Source organism: Lithobates pipiens, unplaced genomic scaffold (genome assembly GCF_037356315.1).
Source record: "Lithobates pipiens isolate NorthernLeopardFrog02 unplaced genomic scaffold, aLitPip1_a1.2 Scaffold_18, whole genome shotgun sequence".
NCBI lineage: Eukaryota > Metazoa > Chordata > Amphibia > Anura > Ranidae > Lithobates > Lithobates pipiens.
In genome coordinates this window covers 376,183,847-376,203,961 of record NW_027507758.1, presented here as the reverse complement: position 1 = coordinate 376,203,961, position 20,115 = coordinate 376,183,847, and the positions used below count along the sequence as shown (strand labels likewise).

Sequence of the window (20,115 nt, the reverse complement as noted above, 5' to 3'; positions counted from 1 at the left end):
ATTGACTGTTACATTGTATCCACTCATTTCTTTTTATTGTCCAATTCCCACTGGAGCTCATGTTTTAACTACTATGTTATGAAACTTTTTTCATCTTAAATAAATAATTGCATTTATATAGATTGTTTACCTTATTTCTTTGTGTTTGCTGCCTAAAAATCCCGCCTGGGGGAGCTTTTCTTCCTTTTTTTTCATTCATTTGGGGGTGAGCAGCACTCTAACCTTTGTGGGTATGTGTCTTGTCCTTTGCTATTCGGCTAACACTATATTTACTATTACCACCTCCTGGATTCTTCGCAAAAGACATGGGAAAAGTAGAAACAGAGGAAAATAATCAAATAAGGGATAACTGGTCCCTAAGGTGTTACAAGTGCATCTTCCCCTATTGCCGGTGGGACTTTAGTCCCAGACACAACCTGTTCCCACTTGTTGTGGAATTTGGAATCTATTAGATCCACCTGCAGAGTTCCCCCTGCCATTATACTATACCTGGAGTACGTACTAGTGACAGACAGAATTTTGTTCACTTTCCTGGGGCCGTATGACTCCTGGTGGTTGATTATAGATATCCATAAATATAGATATCTCTATCTATATGCCTGCAGAAGCATTACCGGATTACACCTATAACTGGTTTGTCCCCACATCCAGAGCAAGGCGTACTGGCAAACAAACCAAGATAACGATGGCAGTACTTTCTCCTGTGCAGACCAAGTCCACTGAACTTTAGCCACCTTCAAACCAACTGGAGAAGCTGGCATCAGTGGTTATCTTGCCCATCTCTTCACCAGATCTTGAACCATCAACCAGCAATCTTTGCTCTGTAATAACCCAGGCACATAGCCCTCTGGCAATCCAATGCCTGGAACTGGAATGTTCAAGACAGAGAGAATGATCTTCTACCAAAGACTTGAATTAGGACTGTACATAGGGAACGTGCCTTGACCTAGATACAACTTCCTCCTGAAGAAATGTATCAAAGGAAAATCTGAAACAGACTGCTTCCTGAACAAAGATTCAGGTAAACCGAGATTGGCACATCTGTGTTTTCAGTCCAGTACTGGGCTGGAAGCTTTGTGATCCTTCTGAGCTGTGGCCAGCCTGAAGAGCAGAATCACAAAAATAAAAAATACGACTTTGCACTGCAATTTGCAAAAAAAACCTTGATGAGCCTGGAAAAAAAAACGGCACAGGACGATATGTGTTAAACCCAAAATCTACCTCTCACATGGGTCAACACTAAATGGACAGAATCTGAAACAGAAGAATGTCCAGCGACTTAAGATCTAAGCTAGACCTGTTCTTTGGGACCGCTAACGGTTGAGTTATTTTTCTTTTTTAAATTAAATAAATTAGCCCATACCTTCTGCTCCAAGAGTCAAATGCAAGACAAAAGACTGACCACTCTGTGGCAGACCTCAAAGGCCAAAAGAGGCACACCTACCTACCAAGCTTTTGCTGGCTAAAGATGGAGCAAAACCACCTGAGAGACTGCCCTAACATAATTCTGGCCTAAGATACTCTCAAAACACAGCAGCCTCAGATGCCTCCCTCACACAGGTGGGAGAAAGCTTACAGCATCTGGTATTCCTCGGGTAGTCTTACATCCATGTACTAACCAGGCTTGATCCTGCTTAGGTTTCGATCAACAGATAAGACATGCGGCTGCAGTCTGATGAAAAATGAATGAGTTAGAAAAATGTTGCAATGCCAAACACAGTGGCTCAGATGCATTTGACACCACTGTCCATTGGACACCTCCAGATCACTGAACCTGAGAGTGGTGCACCTGCCTCCCCTGGAACCATTTAACTGGTATAATAGGTAAATAACGTAGCAACTATGTAGTCCTAGGCAAATAAGCACATATTTATATAGTTTAATGCAACTAAGCACATATGTATACAGTTTAAACCAAGCATACAGTATATGTATGCAGTATAAATGAAAACCTTTATGGAAGCATGTAGGTATGTGTTTAACCACTTAATGACCGCCGCATGCCATTGTACGTCATCACAATGGCATGTACAGGCACAAGCACGTACATGTACGTGCTTGCCTTCCAGCGGGTGAGGGGTCCGATCGGACCCCCTCCCGCTGGATGCGGCGGTCCGGTTCGCTTCAGGAGCGATCCGGGATGAGGGGATGGCCGTTGGTTTTTGGCCATCCCCTCTCGATCGCTCCTGGCGAATGAGAAGCTTCCTCCCACTGTGTATTGTATACACAGGCAGGGAGGAAGTGATGTCATTCTCCTCGGGGCGGTCTTATTGACCGGACTACGAGGAGAGGACACAGTAAGTCTACACCAAACACTACACTGACACTAACTAACACACAGGCACACAAACCCCCCCCCCCCCCATCACCCCCCCGATCCCCCCCCCCCTCCCAGTCACAGTGTCACTGATTGCAGTGATCATTTATTTACTGATCACTGCATTCAGTGTCAGTTGTAAAAGTAAAAAGTGTCAGGGCAGTTAGTGTTAGGTCCAGGGTAGCCCCCTACCACCCCCCAATAAAGATTTAACCCCCTGATTGCCCTTAGAGTTAACCCTTTCACCCCCTTTTGCCAGAGTCACTAAGCGATCATTTTTCTGATCGCTGCATTAGACCCCATTCACACCTGAGCGTTTTGTAGCCCTACGCCTGAAGCTACAAAACGCTGGAGGGGAAAAAATACATTATTCTCAATGGAGATGGTTCACATCTCCACTCCAAGTCGCCTGAAGCCCTACGCCTGAAGCTCTAACAAGTTCCGGACCCTTTTTTGTCGTGCGAATCGGGCTGATTTGGGCGTTTTCATTTCCATAGAAACGAATGGAAACGCTCGATTCGAGCGTTTAGCGCGACAACGAGCGTTTCTATGGGCGTTTTGACGCTGTATCTGCAATGCTTAACATTGGTGACCTTTTGCCCTGCACAAATTCGCGACAAAACGCGGCAAAAAACGCAGCAAATCGCGGTAAAAAATGCCGCAATCGCGATAAAAAACGCCGCGAATCGCGGTAAAAAAACCGCTGCAAAAAACGCTTGAAAAAGCTACGCTCAGGTGTGAATGCAGCCTTAGTGTCGCTAGGTAGCTAGTTATTTTTTTAGGTTCACCACCAGGTTTTTATAGCGCTAGGTACCCCGATATACTACCCAATAATGGTTTTAACCCCGATTGCCCCTAGTTAACCCTTTCACCCCCTTTTGCCAGTGTCACTAAGCGATAATTTTTCTGATCACTGCATTAGTGTCACTAGTGTCGCTAGGTAGCTAGTTATTTTTTTAGGTTCACCGCCAGGTTTTTATAGCGCTAGGTACCCCCATATACTACCCAATAATGGTTTTAACCCCGATTGCCCCTAGTTAACCCTTTCACCCCCTTTTGCCAGTGTCACTAAGCGATAATTTTTCTGATCACTGCATTAGTGTCACTAGTGTCGCTAGGTAGCTAGTTATTTTTTTAGGTTCACCGCCAGGTTTTTATAGCGCTAGGTACCCCCATATACTACCCAATAATGGTTTTAACCCCGATTGCCCCTAGTTAACCCTTTCACCAGCGATCACCGTATAAGTGTCACTGGTGACGCTGGTTAGCCAGTTAGTTATTTAGATTCCCCTTCAGGTTTTTATATAGCACCAGGGACCCCCATATACTACCTAATAAAAATTTGAACCCCCTGATTGCCCCTAGTTAACCCTTTCACCAGTGATCACCGTATAAGTGTTACGGGTGACTCTGGTTAGTTAGTTTGCTTTTTATAGCATCAGGGCACCCACCATTTATTACCCAATAAAGGTTTAACCCCCTGATCACCATTAGGTTTTGGGGTCAGGGTCTGAGTCGCCCCAGGCAGCTCTAGGCTAGTGCCAGTACCGCTAACACCCACGCGCAAAGCATAAAACTCCCGTAGTGGTATAGAATCTGAACAGATCAATATCTGATCAGATCTATACTAGCGTCCCCAGCAGTTTAGGGTTCCAAAAAAACGCATTGTTAGCGGGATCAGCCCAGATACCTGCTAGCACCTGCGTTTTGCCCCTCCGCCCAGCCCACCCAAGTGCAGTATCGATCGATCGCTGTCACTTACAAAACACTAAACACATAACTGCAGCGTTCGCAGAGTCAGGCCTGATCCCTGCGATCGCCAACAGTTTTTTGGTAGCGTTTTATATTTAAATCCGGAAGGCAGTGCTTGGTTTTTGGGGCCCCGTATGTGGCTAGGCTCCCAAAAAGTCCCCCACACGTGGTATCCCCGTACTCGGGAGAAGCAGCAGAATTTATTTTGGGGTGTAATTTGACTTATGCCCATAGCATGTGTGAGCAATATATCATTTAGTGACAACTTTGTGCAAAAAAAAAAAAAATTGTCATATTCCTGCAACTTGTGGCAAAATATAAAATATTTCATGGACTCAACATGCCTCTCAGTAAATAGCTTGGGGTGTCTACTTTCCAAAATTGGGTCATTTGGGGGGGGGGGGGGGGGTTGTGTTATTTTGGTATTTCATGGCCTTTGAAACTGTGATAGGTAGTGATGACTGAAATCAAAAATTTGCACCCTTAGAAACCCTGAAGGCAGTGATTGATTTCGGGGTGCCGTATGCAGCTAGACTTCCAAAAAGTCCCACATATGTGGTATCCCCGTACTCAGGAGAAGCAGCAGAATATATTTTGGGGTGCAATTCCACATATAACTATGGCATGTGTGAGCAATATATCATTTAGTGACAACTTTTTGTTAACTTTATTTTTTATTTTTTTGTGTCATTATTCAATCACTTGGGACAAAAAAAAAATATTCAATGGGCTCAACATGCCCCTCAGCAATTTCCTTGGGGTGTCTACTTTCCAAAATTGGGTCATTGGGGGGGGGGGGGGGGTTGTACTGCCCTGCCATTTTAGCACCTCAAGAAATGAGATAGGCAGTCGTAAATTAAAAGCTGTGTAAATTCCAGAAAATTTACTCTAGTTTGTAGACGCTATAACTTTTGCGCAAACCAATAAATATACGCTTATTGAAATTTTTTTTACTAAAGACATGTGGCTGAATCAATTTTGCCCTAAATGTATGACTAAAATTGAGTTTATTCGATTTTTCTTATAACAAAAAGTAGAAAATATCTTTTTTTTTTTTATTTCAAGTCTAGAAGTAGAAAATTTTTTTCTCAAAATTTTCGGTCTTTTTTCATTTATATCGCAAAAAATAAAAATCGCAGAGGCAATCAAATACCATCAAAAGAAAGCTCTATTTGTGGGAAGAAAAGGACGCAAATTTCGTTTGGGTACAACATTGCATGACCGCGCAATTACCAGTTAAAGCAGTACAGTGCAAAATTGTAAAAAGACCTCTGGTCCTTAGGCTGAAAATTGGTCCGGGGCTAAAGTGGTTAAGCAAATATATGTTTAGGCAAAAACACGAAAGTGCGTGTCCATGCAAACATGCACTTACTCAATACGTGCCCATTGAGACCTGCATTTACGGAATAAGCAAGCATGCGTTTATGAAACACGATTATGCAACATATATTATGCCACACGCATCTATGCAAACGTGCGTCTTTGCAAACGTGCATCCATGCAAACACGTATATCTAGGCAACATGCAAACACTCTTATGCCCACAAGTCTATACAAACATATGCTTATAAAGACCTGTGTTTACGCATACATGCGTCCATGCATATGTACCGTTGTGGCCAGCCTTGGGGGGGGGGGGGGCTGTATGCTGAGCATGGACGGGGCTCTCTACAAACATGTGCCTATGCAAGCTTGTGTTCTATGCAAGCATGTATACTAAGCTGCACATGCTCAACCACACCTGGGCCCATACTATAGTTAGGATTAGCCAAGTACTCAGGCATTCAATGCAGCCTCTATGCTGCTTCAACAGCCTAAAGCCTCTTACATACCTGTGCGACCCATTCTGCGACTACAAGGTCGCCTGAAACGTTGCACCCCATGATTTCCAATGAGTACCCTTCAAATCTATGCGTCCTCAAGTCGCAGCAACCCCAAAGCAGGCCCTGTACCACTCCCATCTGACCATGACACGTCTTGAGATCCATAAATCTCAAGAATACACAGACACTGCTCCACGACGCTGAAAAAAACACATTAAAGTTGCGGCCAAAATGCGTGACATTCAAATCACACAAGTGTGAAAAGGGAGCCCAAAACTAAGTTTTTTGTTGGGGTGAATCGGGTTTTAGCACTTATATCATCCCAACACCAACACCTTGCTTATATCATCAGTTATAGCATCCCAACACCATGCTTGAAATGTATTTGTATTATTACATAGTAATAATAGACACCCTCCTTCAGTACGGACTCCCTCCCCACTATGTAGAGGCCCCCTCCCTCAGTACAGATCCCCCCTCCACTAAGTATAGACCCCCTCCCTCATTTACGGACCCCCTCTCCACTAAGTATAGACCCTCCTCCCTACTAAGTATAGACCCCCCTCCCTCAGTACAGACCCCCCTCCACGGGGGGGGGGGCACTTTTTACCTTTTTCCTGATCACTGTCCACAGAGATCCTAACCCAGACTGCAGTGCCGGTGTATTGGTGTCTTTGGGGCTGCCACCGCTGACAGCCTCATCCAGCATGGGGGGAGAGCGTTTGGCGCGGAGGAAGAGAAAGTTAACGTCTCTGCTTTCCATGCTGGGCAGAGTGAGTCGCGGCTGTGAGCTCCGCTTTGCATGCTGGACAGAGCGAGTCGCGGCTGTGAGGTCACTGGTTACTATCCATCAGGCGGCTCTAGCAACCAGGGGCCAGAGTCTCAGGTGGAGGCAGAGCGAGCGCCAGCGCTATTGGTGGGATTTGCTCGCTCTGTCAATTTCATTCCAGGACACTGTATTGTCCCAGAATGAGGGTGTCTGGGATCCAGGACAGACCTCCTAATTGCGGGATTGTCCCAAGCAATCCGGGACACATGGGCACCCTATGCACTGATGCCCATGTGCTTCCAAACATGCTTATGGCGTATGTATGTATCCAATATGTATGCAAAACGTGTTTATTCAAGCATGCGTTTAGGCAACAAGCTTGCAAGCATGTATGCTATGCTGCACTTGGCCCCATACTAGTTTTTACTAGTTTAGTATCTGTTCAACTGCACCAGGCTCCATACTACTGTTGTGCCAAACGCACAGTATTCTGGAGACCCAACACTTTAAAGTGCACTGCTAGGGGTGTATCGACTTTCAGCAGTATATAATCATGACTTTTCTGGCCACATATTTCTGCCATAGTAAGTACTCACACTTCACTAGTATCCATGGGCTGGCATTAGGTCTCAAGAGGCCCTACCTGGTATTTCTAGAACCACATGGCTTTAACATGGCCACCCTTGCACTTCTTGCCTATATAAAAATAGGCCATACTGAGCGACCTGCGTCCTCTAGTGGCTGGAGGAGAAACAGCAGCCCACACGACTAAGAAGTACACAGCATGATTAAACAGCACACTGCCCCCAGTGGCCACTGGGAGAACAGACAGTCAGATCTCTCACTTTTTTTGTTTTGTTTTATATAGAAACTGCAAAGATGCAGACTTACCATTCCTGCTGCAGGACTCTGAACATAACAGGAATCCAATCTTCACCTATCACGGCAAGCTTGTCATAAAAAGACCTTCAGAGACTGGGTCCCCTTAATTCGGGGTCCACTCCCCTGGACCTGTAATAGCACCCCACAGGAAAGCACCTTGATCAGAACAAACACTGCACAGGGTTCAGCGCCATAAGTCTGCATTACAGGCAAACCTCAAGGAATCTTCTCTTCCTCCAATGAGCTTCGGGTACCATACATTTTGGTTGATAGCTTTTTTGAATGGATCTGATTGAAGTCCACAATTCCTAATAGAACCGTCCAGACCTCCAAATATGTTCCTGAGAGCACATATCACATTAGTGACCATCCACCTAAGAGACACTGGCGAAAAAACTGAGGTACTTCCTGTGTAGGAGGGGTTATATAGGGGAGGACTTCTTGTTTGATTTATTTACCAGGGTCCATTCATCAATATCTGGCGTATAACCCAGCTAGTTGTTATGGCTGCTCTGTGTTCCGTGATATACGATAAAGAAATGGATATAAGATTCTGCATTTCCAAATCTACACACAGCCCCTAGAAATAAAAGCCTGCAGCATAAGTTAAGATTTGTTCTTTATTATTATTCATATTATGTGAATATTTTTTTTGCTGTGACCAAGCAGCATACAGTACCGCTGGAAGCACCCTAACAGTGAGAGGTCTTAAAATGAAAATACTTATATATTTATCCTGCCAGTTAAGTTTGCTTAATTATTTGCAGTTAAACAGCTTATATGCGCCAAAGCCTGCCTTTATCTGTAAGAAATTGAATAAATATCCAGGGGATATCACCTACTGTACTCACTTCATATATTCCACCAAACAGCGACATGAACTTGCTGAGCAGAGCAGCGCACATACTGGCAACATGCACAAACGGGCCCTGAGGAGATAGAGAGAAGTGTCAGCTCAAATTCACTCTTTGATAGATAACATGACTGAATAGTGCCTTGGCAGATTGTTGACTGGAACATATTGAGCTCAGACAAATAAATGTTGTTATGAATTACTTTTGCAGGTAACCAGATTTCAAGACAAAGTATGCATCATCTCCACTCCATGTGTCAGTACTGCTAGCTATTACATCTTACTGGCATGCATGAGATCCATTGGCAACCACAGATTTAGCATTTTCACAGAGACATGCACATAAAAAAGGATCAAGTATCAGTTACATGTGGTGAAACATTGATATTTATTTTAGTTCAAAGAAATTTGCAACTAGTTATACCAGGCCTATTATTTTTATACTATTTATTGTCAATAACTGTTATGAAGCCAAGATCATCTTCTGTCCCTGAAATAAACTTAGCAAAAAATAATTTCTGAGGAAAGCTGATTGAATGGCTATGAGGTGTATAGTATGTGTGCACTATATATGGTAGTTGTGTAAACGGCAATTGCAAACCAACAATGTGGACAACTTTTGGAAGAGGAGTAATCTATCTTGATTTGTATTTAGTGTATATGCAACCATGTCACATACAGTAAAAGCAACATCTCAATTAGCAAACATGCTGTTGATCTCTTTGCTGTATATACACAAGTTGGAGCTTGACCGCATATTTCTGTAGAGGGTGTTTACACCCATCCAACCAATGATCCTTCCCTGCCAATGACAGGACTGTCTTGGACCATAAGCCTGCAAAGAGAAATCCACTTTACAATGCGAAGTAACCAAAATGTACACATTTGCCCATCATTACTTCCCTCAATATTGTTTTTCTATGAATCTGATTTCTTCCCAGAGAGAGGTAATTAAAATAGATTTAGAAAAACCAAAGACCACAATGCAGAATTCATTTTCCCTGTACCATGTGATTGCTGTAATCACAACGTTCACAGTAGAAAACAAAACCTGAATGAAACCGGCCTTTGTCTACTACTACTCCTGTGATTGGTCACAGCGATACCCCAGTGTGATCATCACAGATCGCTCCACTTATTTTAACCACTTCCCGTCCACGCTATAGCTGAAAGAAGGCTGCAGCGTGCACTTAATTTGCCGGGTGTCCCTGACGTCCCCCCGTGCTTGAGCGGCCTGCGCGCCCCCTGCAGGGCATGCGTGGCGTGCTCTGTGATCAGCGAGTCTACTAAACTCGGCTGATCACAGATCGGAGTATGGGGTCGATCCCAACCCCTTACAATGTGATCAGCTGTCAGCCAAAGACAGCTGATCATGTTATGTAAACAGAGCCAATAATCGGCTGTTTTTTCTCCTCACGCTGGTGTGAGGTGAAAAGAGAAAAAAAAAGCTGATTGGTGGCTGCAAGAGGGACATTGGTCCAGATCATGGAGAGGCTTCTGTGCCCACCAGCGCCATCTACCAGTGCGCACAGTGACAACCATCAGTGCCCACAGTGCCACCTATAAATCGCCAGTGCGTCATCACCAGTGCTGCCTATCAATACCACCTACCAGTGACACCTACCAGTGCCACCCACCAGTGCCCAGTGCCGACTTATCAGTGCCCATCAGCGTCGCCCTATCAGTGCCAATCAGCGTCGCCCTATCAGTGCCAATCAGCGTCGCCCTATCAGTGCCAATCAGCGTCGCCCTATCAGTGCCAATCAGCGTCGCCCTATCAGTGCCAATCAGCGTCGCCCTATCAGTGCCAATCAGCGTCGCCCTATCAGTGCCAATCAGTGCAGCCTCATTAGCAAATATCAATGAAGGAGAAAAATTACCCATTTGCAAAATTTTATAACAAACTATAAAACATGTTTTTTTTTTTCTGTCTTTTTTGTTTGTTTAGCAAAAAATAAAACCCCCAGCTGTGATTAAAGCGGGAGTCCACCGGGACTCCGCGTTTTTTTTTTTTTTTTTTTAAAAGCCAGCAGCTACAAATACTGCAGCTGCTGACTTTTAAATAGTGACACTTACCTGTCCAGCGCGCCCGCGATGTCGGCACCCGAAGCCGATCGCTCGCTCGTGCCGCCGCCATCTTGGGTATGGGAATCAGGAAATTGAGCCTCTCGGCTTCATTTCCCGGTTCCCTACTGCGCATGCGCGAGCCGCGCGGCGCAATCCGGATGGTCCCCGCTGCCTCTGGGAGCTGTGTGTTTCCCAGCAGGCAGCGGGGCACTTGCTGAAGGGGGCGGGCGCTTGCGGAAAGGGGCGTAACGTACGCCCCTTTCCGCAGAGAGCTAGCCCGGAAGTGGGTGCAGTTACCTGGATTATCCAGGTAACTGCACCCCCCTCCCCCCTGAAAGGTGCCGATTGTGGCGCCGGAGGGGGGGGGGGGATTCCGATGAGCGGAGGTCCATTTTAGGGTGGACCTCCGCTTTAAATACCACCAAAAGAAAGCTGCATTTGTGTGAAAAAAATGATAAAAATTTTATTTGAGTACAGTGTAGCATGACTGCGCAATTGTCATTCAAAATGTGACAGCGCTGAAAGCTGAAAATTGGTCTGGGCAGGAGGGGGGGGGGGGGGGTTTAAGCACCCAGTAAGCAAGAGGTTAATACCCCCCACCCAAATCCAGGAAGCTCCCATCTGTTCTTATATAGCAGCCAGGCAGGAAGCAGTAAGTCAATAGTGGAGCACGTCTCCCTTAACCACTTGCCGCCCGCCCTATAACAAAATGACGGTGGCAAAGTGGTTTCATAATCCTGATCGGACGTCCTATGACGTGATCAGGATTATGAGCCGCTGCACACCCCCGGGGGCGCGCATCGCGGCGATCGTTGTTGCGGGGTGTCAGTCTGATACCCTTCAACTACGATCTTGGTAAAGAGTCTTCGACGGCGACTCTTTACCACGTGATCAGCCGTGTCCAATCACGGCTGATCACAGTGTAAATAGGAAGAGCCGGTGATCGGCTTTTCCTCACTCTCGTCTGTCAGACGCGAGTAGAGGAGAGCCGATCGGCTGCTCCTCTGACGGGGGGGCCTGTCCTGAACGATTATCAGCACAGCCCCCCCGAGGATGCCCACACTGGACCACCAGGGACACCACCAGGGAGGCCCGGGACAAGGTATGCCACCCTAGACCACCAGGGATTCCAGTCAGTGCCACAATGGATGCCAACCAGTGCCCATAACGGATGCCAATCAGTGCCCATAACGGATGCCAGTGCCCATAACGGATGCCAATCAGTGCCCATAATGGATGCCAATCAGTGCCCATAATGGGCATCACTGATTGGCATGCATTGTTTGGCACTGATTGGCATCCATTAGTACAGTATATTAGAATACAATGCCGCCTATCAGTGCCTACCCATGCCCACCTGTGCTGCCTATCCATGCCAATCCGTGCCAGCTATCAGTGCCAATTTGTGCCAACTATCAGTGTCCATCCGTGTCGCCCATCAGTGCCACCCATCAGTGCCGCCTATCAGTGCCCATCAGTGCCGCCTATCAGTGCCACGCCTATCAGTGCCCATCAGTGCCGCCTATTAGTGCCACATATCAGTGTCAATCAATGCCACCTCATCAGTGCCACTTCATTGGTGCCACCTCATCGGTGACCATCAGTGCCGCCTTATCATTGCCCATCAGTGAAGGAGAAAACTTATTTACAAACTTTTGAAACTGAAACAAAAAAAAATGTTTTTTTCAAAATTTTCGGTATTTTTTTTTATTTGTTTAGTAAAAAATACAAACCGCAGAGGTGATCAAATACCACCAAAAGAAAGCTCTATTTGTGGGGAAAAAATGATGAAAATTTTATTTGGGTACAGTGTAGCATGATCGCACAATTGTCATTCAAAGTGCGACATCGCTGAAAGCTCAAAATTGGTCTGTGCAGGAAGGTGTTTAAGTGCCCGGTATTGAAGTGGTTAAATTATGACACAAAAAATCATCAAAATAAAAACATTAATACAGATCATCACTGTGCAAAAAATCCTTACTCACAATCATAACCAATTAAAAAACTGCATACTGCTTTTATACATGAAAACATAACTACAGTTTGAAAATCCTATATTATACTCTTTATAAAAACAAATGAGGATATAAAGTCCAATGTGAGTGAATAGAATTATCACAAGCAAAACAGTCTATAAAACAAAAAGTCCTCCAAACATTCAGCACCATGAATTTTCTAACTCCTCATCAAGTGAATAACTTCTAGCTTTCCAAATCTCCACTTGATTCCATGTACAATAAAACGAAGGATTCGGTCCCGGGACTTTAAATGAAGTGGGTACCCTTTCCGTCAGTAAACAAAACAGTAGTAAGTACAGTATATGGTTTATTGAAGAAAAAAAGGTTTACATGCATAGATATCACCAAACAGTTGGCAATTTAACCACTTGCCGCCACCCTATAGGCAAATGGCGGCGGCAAAGTGGTTTCAAAATCCTGACCGGACGTCATAGGACGGCCTCAGGATTTTGAGCCGCTGCGTGCTCTGACACCCCGCAACTACGATCTCGGTAAAGAGTCTCCGACGGAGACTCTTTACCATGTGATCAGCCGTGTCCAATCACGGCTGATCAGTGTAAATAGGAAGAGCTAGTGATCCGCTTTTCCTCACTCGCATCTGTCAGAGTAGAGGAGAGCCTGCTCCTCTGACAGGGGGGGGGGGGTCTGTGCTGATTATCAGCACAGCCCCCCGAGGATGCCCACACTGAATCACCAGGGACACCACCAAACCACCAGGGATGCCCAGCACCAGGTATGCCAGCCTAGACCACCAGGGATGCCAGTCAGTGCCCACAATGGATGACAATCAGTGCCCACAATGGGCATCACTGATTGGCATGCATTGTTTGGCACTGATTGGCATCCATCAGTACAAAACAATGCAATACAATGTCGCCTATGAGTGCCCATCTGTGCCACCTATCGGTGCCCATCTGTGCCACCCATCCATGCCCATTCGTGCCGCCAATCCGTGCCAATTTGTGCCACCTATCAGTGTCCAACTGTGTCGCCCATCAGTGCCACCTATCAGTGCCACATATCAGTGGCATCAATGCCACCTCGTCAGTGCCACTTCATTGGTGCCACCTCATCAGTGCCATCAGTGCCATCTTATTAGTGCCCATCAGTGCAGCCCCATCAGTGCCTATCAGTGAAGGAGAAAACGTACTTATTTACAAAGTTTTGAAACTGAAAAAAAACACAAACATTTGTTTTCAAAATTTTCGGTCTTTTTTTGTTTAGCAAAAAGTAAAAACCATAGAGGCGATGAAGTACCACCAAAAGAAAGCTCTATTTGTGGGGAAAAAATTATAAAAATGTTATTTGGGTACAGTGTAGCATGGCCGCGCAATTGTCATTCAAAGTGCAACAGCACTGAAAGCTCAAAATTGGTCTGGGCAGGAAGGTGTTTAAGTGCCTGGTATTGAGGTGGTACACGGACATCATACTACTGACGCGTTTTTCAGGGGTGGATGTGTGTAACAATGTGACTAGAAAAAAAAGTATATATTTGGCAACATGGCACAGTATTAATTATAAAGGCACAGGGTAGGCGGGGTTATGGGTCCCCATACTCACCACTGAGCTTGACCATGGCTACAGGTGTGCAGCTCAAAGACGGTGGCAGCAGGTGCCTCACCAAGGAGCTGAGTGGGCGGAGTCAGATGGGACCCCACCAGGGGCCAAACGGAGAGCAGGCATGGCCCTCCAGATGTTGTGGAACTAGACATCCCATGAGGCATTGTAAAACTGACATTCACAGACATGACTAGGCACGATGGGAATTGTAGTTCATGAACTGGAGGGCCGTCATTTGGAGACCCCTGATCTAGAGTAATGAAGTAGAATCAATAAGTATTAGCATAAAAATATGTATATATATGAATGAAAGGCCTGGGCCATAGGGACATGGCGATGGTTAGAAACATAGGACAGTGTTCTGTCCATCAGATGTTATGTTGATTATTTGAACCTGTGTTAAATTTACATGTAAAGTGTGTAATTTACATAAAGGCAATCATAAGTGGTGTGCATGCTCCATCTATCAATCCTTTTTTGGTATTGCTGCAGTTGTCCTATTTATTTAGAGTTACTATGTGTAGTTAAGGAAGTTGTTAATAAGCAGGGACTTCTGAGTAGAAATTTCACAGGAAGTGAACCAGCCACCATTTTTACAAGACATTGCAAGAAGCAAGACATGTCTTTTTCAATCCATCGCCATCACCCCTTAGAGAACTTAAAAAGTATGTTTTTACTATCTGATCCTATATTGTATATCGTTGTTTCTGCAATGTATGTTGTATTGTATGCAATATTGTACTTATTAAAGGTCTATTTCTATTATTTTGTAGTTTCACCTGGCTTGTTCTAATAAAACTGAAATCAAAGAAATATGGTATCTGAAGTTATTGGGACAAGAAGGTTTAGCTATATATCCTTGAGACAGAAGAGTGAACATTTTAAGCTGACCTCTGAAGGGAAGATAAGCTGACTTCGGAAGTCTGTACAGCCCGGGGCTACGCAGTATCCATATAGTCAGAAGAAGCCTTGAAGAAACAGGCCTGCGGCAGGCGAAGCGAGCGGCCACGCTAAACAGACGCGCTCTGTCAAGCAGCATCGACACTAGAACGGTCTCTTTACAGCAAGACAGCTTCTTCCTCCACAGCCATGTCTCACAGTGGGACATCTTCTTACAAAACACGTTCACGAGTAAGCTCATCTAGGTCATTGTCGCAAATGCAGCAGATATCGCCCATTCAAAAGCTGAAGCAGCAAGAGTAAAGACCAAGAGCTGCAGATGAAAAAAGAAAAGGCTCTCCTTGAAGCAGAAAGGGTGAGACAGGAACAAGAGAAGGAAGGAAAGAGTACACATGGAGCAAGAAAGAATACTCATTGAACAAGAGAAAGAGCAACAAAGAATACACCTGGAGGTCAAGCTAGCTCAGCAGGAGGCATCTCTGAAATTGCAGCAAGCGATCTTAAAAGCTCACATGGAGAAGCTGGCAGTCGACCGAGACACTGCCGCCGGCCATTGCTGAAGTAGAAGCTTTAGAAGCAGCCCTCTATGATGAGCCAAGAGTAGGCAGCAGCATACCGGGTCTAGACCAACAAGATTCTTCGCAGCACGTCAGATTATGTCTACCAGCACTGTGACCCAAGCAGCATCCCACAACAATAAATTAAACATGATGTCAGTAAGTCACATCAAATAAAGAAGCAACAAGACGACCTTGGAGCCCAGTGCTACAAGCAAGACAAATCTGACAGACTTCCAGACTTTCCAGTTACAACCAAACCTTCTACTCCACAAGGTACCCAGCCTTCATACAAACGCCAGTCTTCACTCTAAAGGTGTAAGCAACAAGCTGGTACGAACTGCCAACCTTATGCAAGTTTGAACCCAGCGTGCCTAAAGAAGACACTTCTACAGGTATGCCTTTACACTGCACCACAATACACCAGCAGCCTACCCCAATGCGAATCAGGCCACTGTAGACTTTGCCAAGTTCCTAGCCAAAAGAGTTAAACAAGGACTTGTCAAATTCAGTGATCGCCCCTAACACTATAGGGCATGGCGATCCTCTTTTCAGAGTGCCATTCAAGGCCTAGATCTATTCTGCAGTGACCAGATAGTCCTCCTCGTAAAGTGTCTTGGTGCCAGAAACCATGAATCAGACCAAGACAGAAGTACAATTAAATCACACTTGTTTATTAAATAAAAATAAAAAGGTAAATAGAAAAAGCATAGTCAAAGCATAGCCAGAGTCCAGTAACCGGATAGAGTAGTCAGCCAGGCCAGAGTTCAATAACCAGATCGGGTAATAATCCAGACCAAAAGTCAGGGATCCAAGTAGAGCAACAGCAAGCAGGATAAGGAGCCAGAAGGGATGTCAGCAAGCCAGTCTTTAAACAGAATCGCAGGAGATGGTTTCTTCTGATGTGAACAAGGCGAAGGCAGAGGTGAAGTGAGCTGGACAGCTTTAAGTAGGCAGGTCAGCCGAGCATGATCATGAACAGCTGGTAACTGTTGAGAGAGATGAGAGCTGGCAATTAGCCGACAGCTGAGCAGCCCGCCCAGAGAATGAAGGGCTAAGCCAGCCCCCCGACACTTGGCAATGATTCTATTGAACATGCCAAAAGGATCAGAGACATTAAGGCCGGGTTCACACCGCTGCGATGCGGGAACGCCGCGAATCCGCTGCGTTTTCCCGCATCGCACACCTCCCGCCGGCAGTTCACACTGCCCTATGCGGACGGCTGGGAGTGTCAATGATATGTTAATGACACCCCCAGATCCGTCCGCATATCGCAGTGCGATCTGCCGACTCGCACAGGAATCGGATCGCATGGTGTGAACCCCCATGCGATCCGATTCTGTTGCGGACCAAAAAAAGGGTCCCGTGCGAGTTTGCTGCGGGAGCGATGCGAATTCAGCCATACTATCTGTATGGCTGAACTCGCATCGCTACGGAGATCGGATGTGATTTGCGGTGCGAATCACATCTGGATCTCCCCCCGCAGCAGTGTGAACCCGGCCTAAAGCGGGAGTCCACCGGGTCTCCGCGTTTTTTTTTTTTTTTAAAGCCAGCAGCTACAAATACTGCAGCTGCTGACTTTTAAAATAGTGACACTTACCTGTCCAGCGCGCCCGCGATGTCGGCACCCGAAGCCGATCGCTAGGTCGTCTGTCGGGTCCTGCCGCCGCCATCTTGGGTATGGGAATCAGGAGATGGAGCCTTTCGGCTTCATTTCCCGGTTCCCTACTGCGCATGCGCGAATTGCGCTGCGCAATAAGGACGCTCCCCGCTGCCTCTGGGAGCTGTGCGTTTCCCAGCAGGCAGCGGGGCACTTGCGGGAAGGGGCGGGCACTTGCGGAAAGGGGCGTAAGTTACGCCCCTTTCCGCAGAGAGCTGTCCCGGAAGTGGGTGCAGTTACCTGGATTATCCAGGTAACTGCACCCCCCTCCCCCCTGAAAGGTGCCGATTGTGGCACCGGAGGGGGGGAGGGTTCCGATGAGCGGAAGGTCCACTTTAGGGTGGACCTCCGCTTTAACATAAACCACCCTGAGATAGGCCTTGCAAACATCTGGAACCAGAGGCTATAGAGAGTACACTGTTTAAACGGATAGAAGACTTCCCAAAAATACCTAGTAGAGGTTACCAAAGACTCAGAGAATTCGGTGACCTGTGTATGGAGTTACAAGTTGCTAAAGCAGAAGGAGACTTACCTGGCCTTTCTCATCTTGACTCTGCTAGAGGTATTAACTCCTTAGCACAAAAACTTCCTTATGAGTTACACAAAAGATGGATTACTCATGGCTGTAACTACAAACGAAAATAAAATGTGCCTTTTTCATCCTTTAGTGATTTTGTGGACTTTGTAGACAGACAAGCAGGAATGAAAGATGACCCCAGCTTCATTTTTCCAGTGTCTTATACCACTTCTTCTGGCCCTAAACAACTCAGAGCTCCAGTAGCAGTGCACAAAACTAACAAGAGTCTCAGCTAGAAGATCAAGACAGTGACCCTAATAAAAGTTCTGCCCTCTACATAAAATGCCGCATCCTCTTCTGAAATGCAGAGCCTTCAGGACAAAGACCATCCAGAATAGCAAAGCTTTACTCAGAGAACAACATCTGTTACAAGTGCTGATCTTCGTCCACACATTTCGCCAAGGACTGTAAGGTCAGTGTTAAATGTACAGAATGTGACAGCACAGAGCTCAACACAGCTCTACACCCAAGGCCTACTCCAAGAACTTTCCCACCTGTTCATAGGGACAAGGAGCAAGGCAGGTAGACAAAAGACTCTAGTACAGATGCAATAGCAATCACTTCACAGTGCACTGAAGTCTGCAAAGGAAGTACAGGTGGCAGATCCTGCTCTAATCTGTCTCGTGAGAGTTTACCCAGAAGGATGCAGAGACAAAGCAGTCAAGCTCTACGTCATCTTGGATGATCAGAGTAACAAGTCACTAGCTAGATCTGAGTTTTTTGACATTCTAAACCTTAAAGGCCCCAGCAGTCCTTACACCCTTAGGACTTGTGCAGGTATAGTGAAAACGGCGGGGAGAAGAGCCAACGGCCCACAAATTGAATCTATGGATGGTAAGACATGCCTACCCTTACCGACCATAATAAAGTGCAACCAGATGCCAGACAACAGATCAGAGATCCCCACGCCAGACGCAGCAGCTCATCAGATTTACTTGAACCACATAGCACATCTCATACCAGAACTAGATGATCAGGCTCAGATAATCTTACTCCTAAGGAGGGACATCTTGCAAGTCCACAAAGAAAACTGATTAACGGACCTCAAAACGCCCCATATGCCCAAAAAATTTATTTCGGGTGGGTCATTATAGGTGATGTTTGCCTGGGAGGTGCACACAAACTGGCATCTGTTAATAACCTGCTCACTAGTACTCTCGAGAATGGTCATCCTCCTCTTTTCCAACCCTGTCAAGATCACATCCTCATAAAGGAGCTACCACACAACAACCCTCTACCTCTTCCCTTCCTATGTCGACTAAGGAAGCACAGTGTTCAAGAGAACAAAGGAAGACAACCAGATAGCAATGTCCATTGAGGATATGCTCTTCCTAGAGGTCATGGAAAGGCGTGTGGAGAACGACGTGACTAATAGCTGGGTTGCACCTCTTCCCTTTAGGCCACAAAGACGAAGTTTGCCTAACAGAGAATTAGCATACAAATGCCTCACTTCCTTAAGACATAATCTTAAAAGGAAACCAGAGATGGGAGAACATTTCTTTTCATTCATGGAGAAAATATTCCAGAATGGTCATGCTGAGATAGCTCCAAACCTTAAAAACTCAGAGGAATACTGGTACTTACCCATATTTGGAGTCTATCACCCTAAGAAGCCAGGGCAGATTAGAGTGGTGTTCGATTCCAGTGCCAAGCATGAAGGCGTCTCTCTAAATGAGGTCCTTCTCTTTGGCCCTGACCTTAACAACAGACTAGTGGGAGTACTTCTCGGCTTTCGCAAAGATTCAGTTGCATTCATGGCAGACATACAGCAAATGTTCTATTCTTGTTCTTTCTGGTTAAAGAAGAACACCAAAACTTTGAGGTTCCTCTGGTTCAGGTACAACAACCCCTTTGGAGACATCACAGAGTACCGCATGAGGGTGCACATATTTGGCAACAGTCCTTCCCCTGCAGTTGCTATATATGGCCTCAGACACTCTGCTAGAGTGGGGGAGTTAGAGTATGGGTCAGATATCAGACAGTTTGTGGACAAGGATTTCTATGTAGACGATTGCTTGAAGTCACTACCCACAAATGAAGCTGCAATCAGTCTCCTCAAAAGAATTCCAGCAATGCTTGCTTGTTCGAACTTAAGACTCTACAAGAATGCTGCCAACATTAGAGAAGTTTTAGAAGCCTTTCCTGTCCAAGATCATTCTAACGAGTTGAAGGACTTAGATCTAAGCATAGACTGACTTCCCATGCAATGCAACCTTGGTTTGCTTAAGATCTGACACGTTTACTTTCCAAGTAAACACAGAAGAAAAACCACCGACAAGAAGAACCTATGGCTAGAGTGGAAGGACTCATTAACAGCTATATCCAACCTTAAAATTCCACAACCATATGCTCCTCTGTCATCTGTTGACAGTTAGATGCA

The 20,115-nt window shown here is 45.7% G+C and overlaps 1 protein-coding gene across 2 annotated transcripts in view; it reads right to left on the bottom strand.

Annotated features, from left to right (window-relative positions):
• Positions 1-20,115, bottom strand: part of CLCN2 (chloride voltage-gated channel 2) — a 521,510-nt gene that overhangs the window by 250,107 nt on the left and 251,288 nt on the right. For both annotated transcript variants that reach the window (XM_077487744.1, XM_077487745.1), the window contains exon 6: positions 8,395-8,472. In XM_077487744.1, the coding sequence (XP_077343870.1) occupies positions 8,395-8,472 (78 nt within the window). The remainder of the gene's footprint in view (positions 1-8,394; positions 8,473-20,115) is intronic.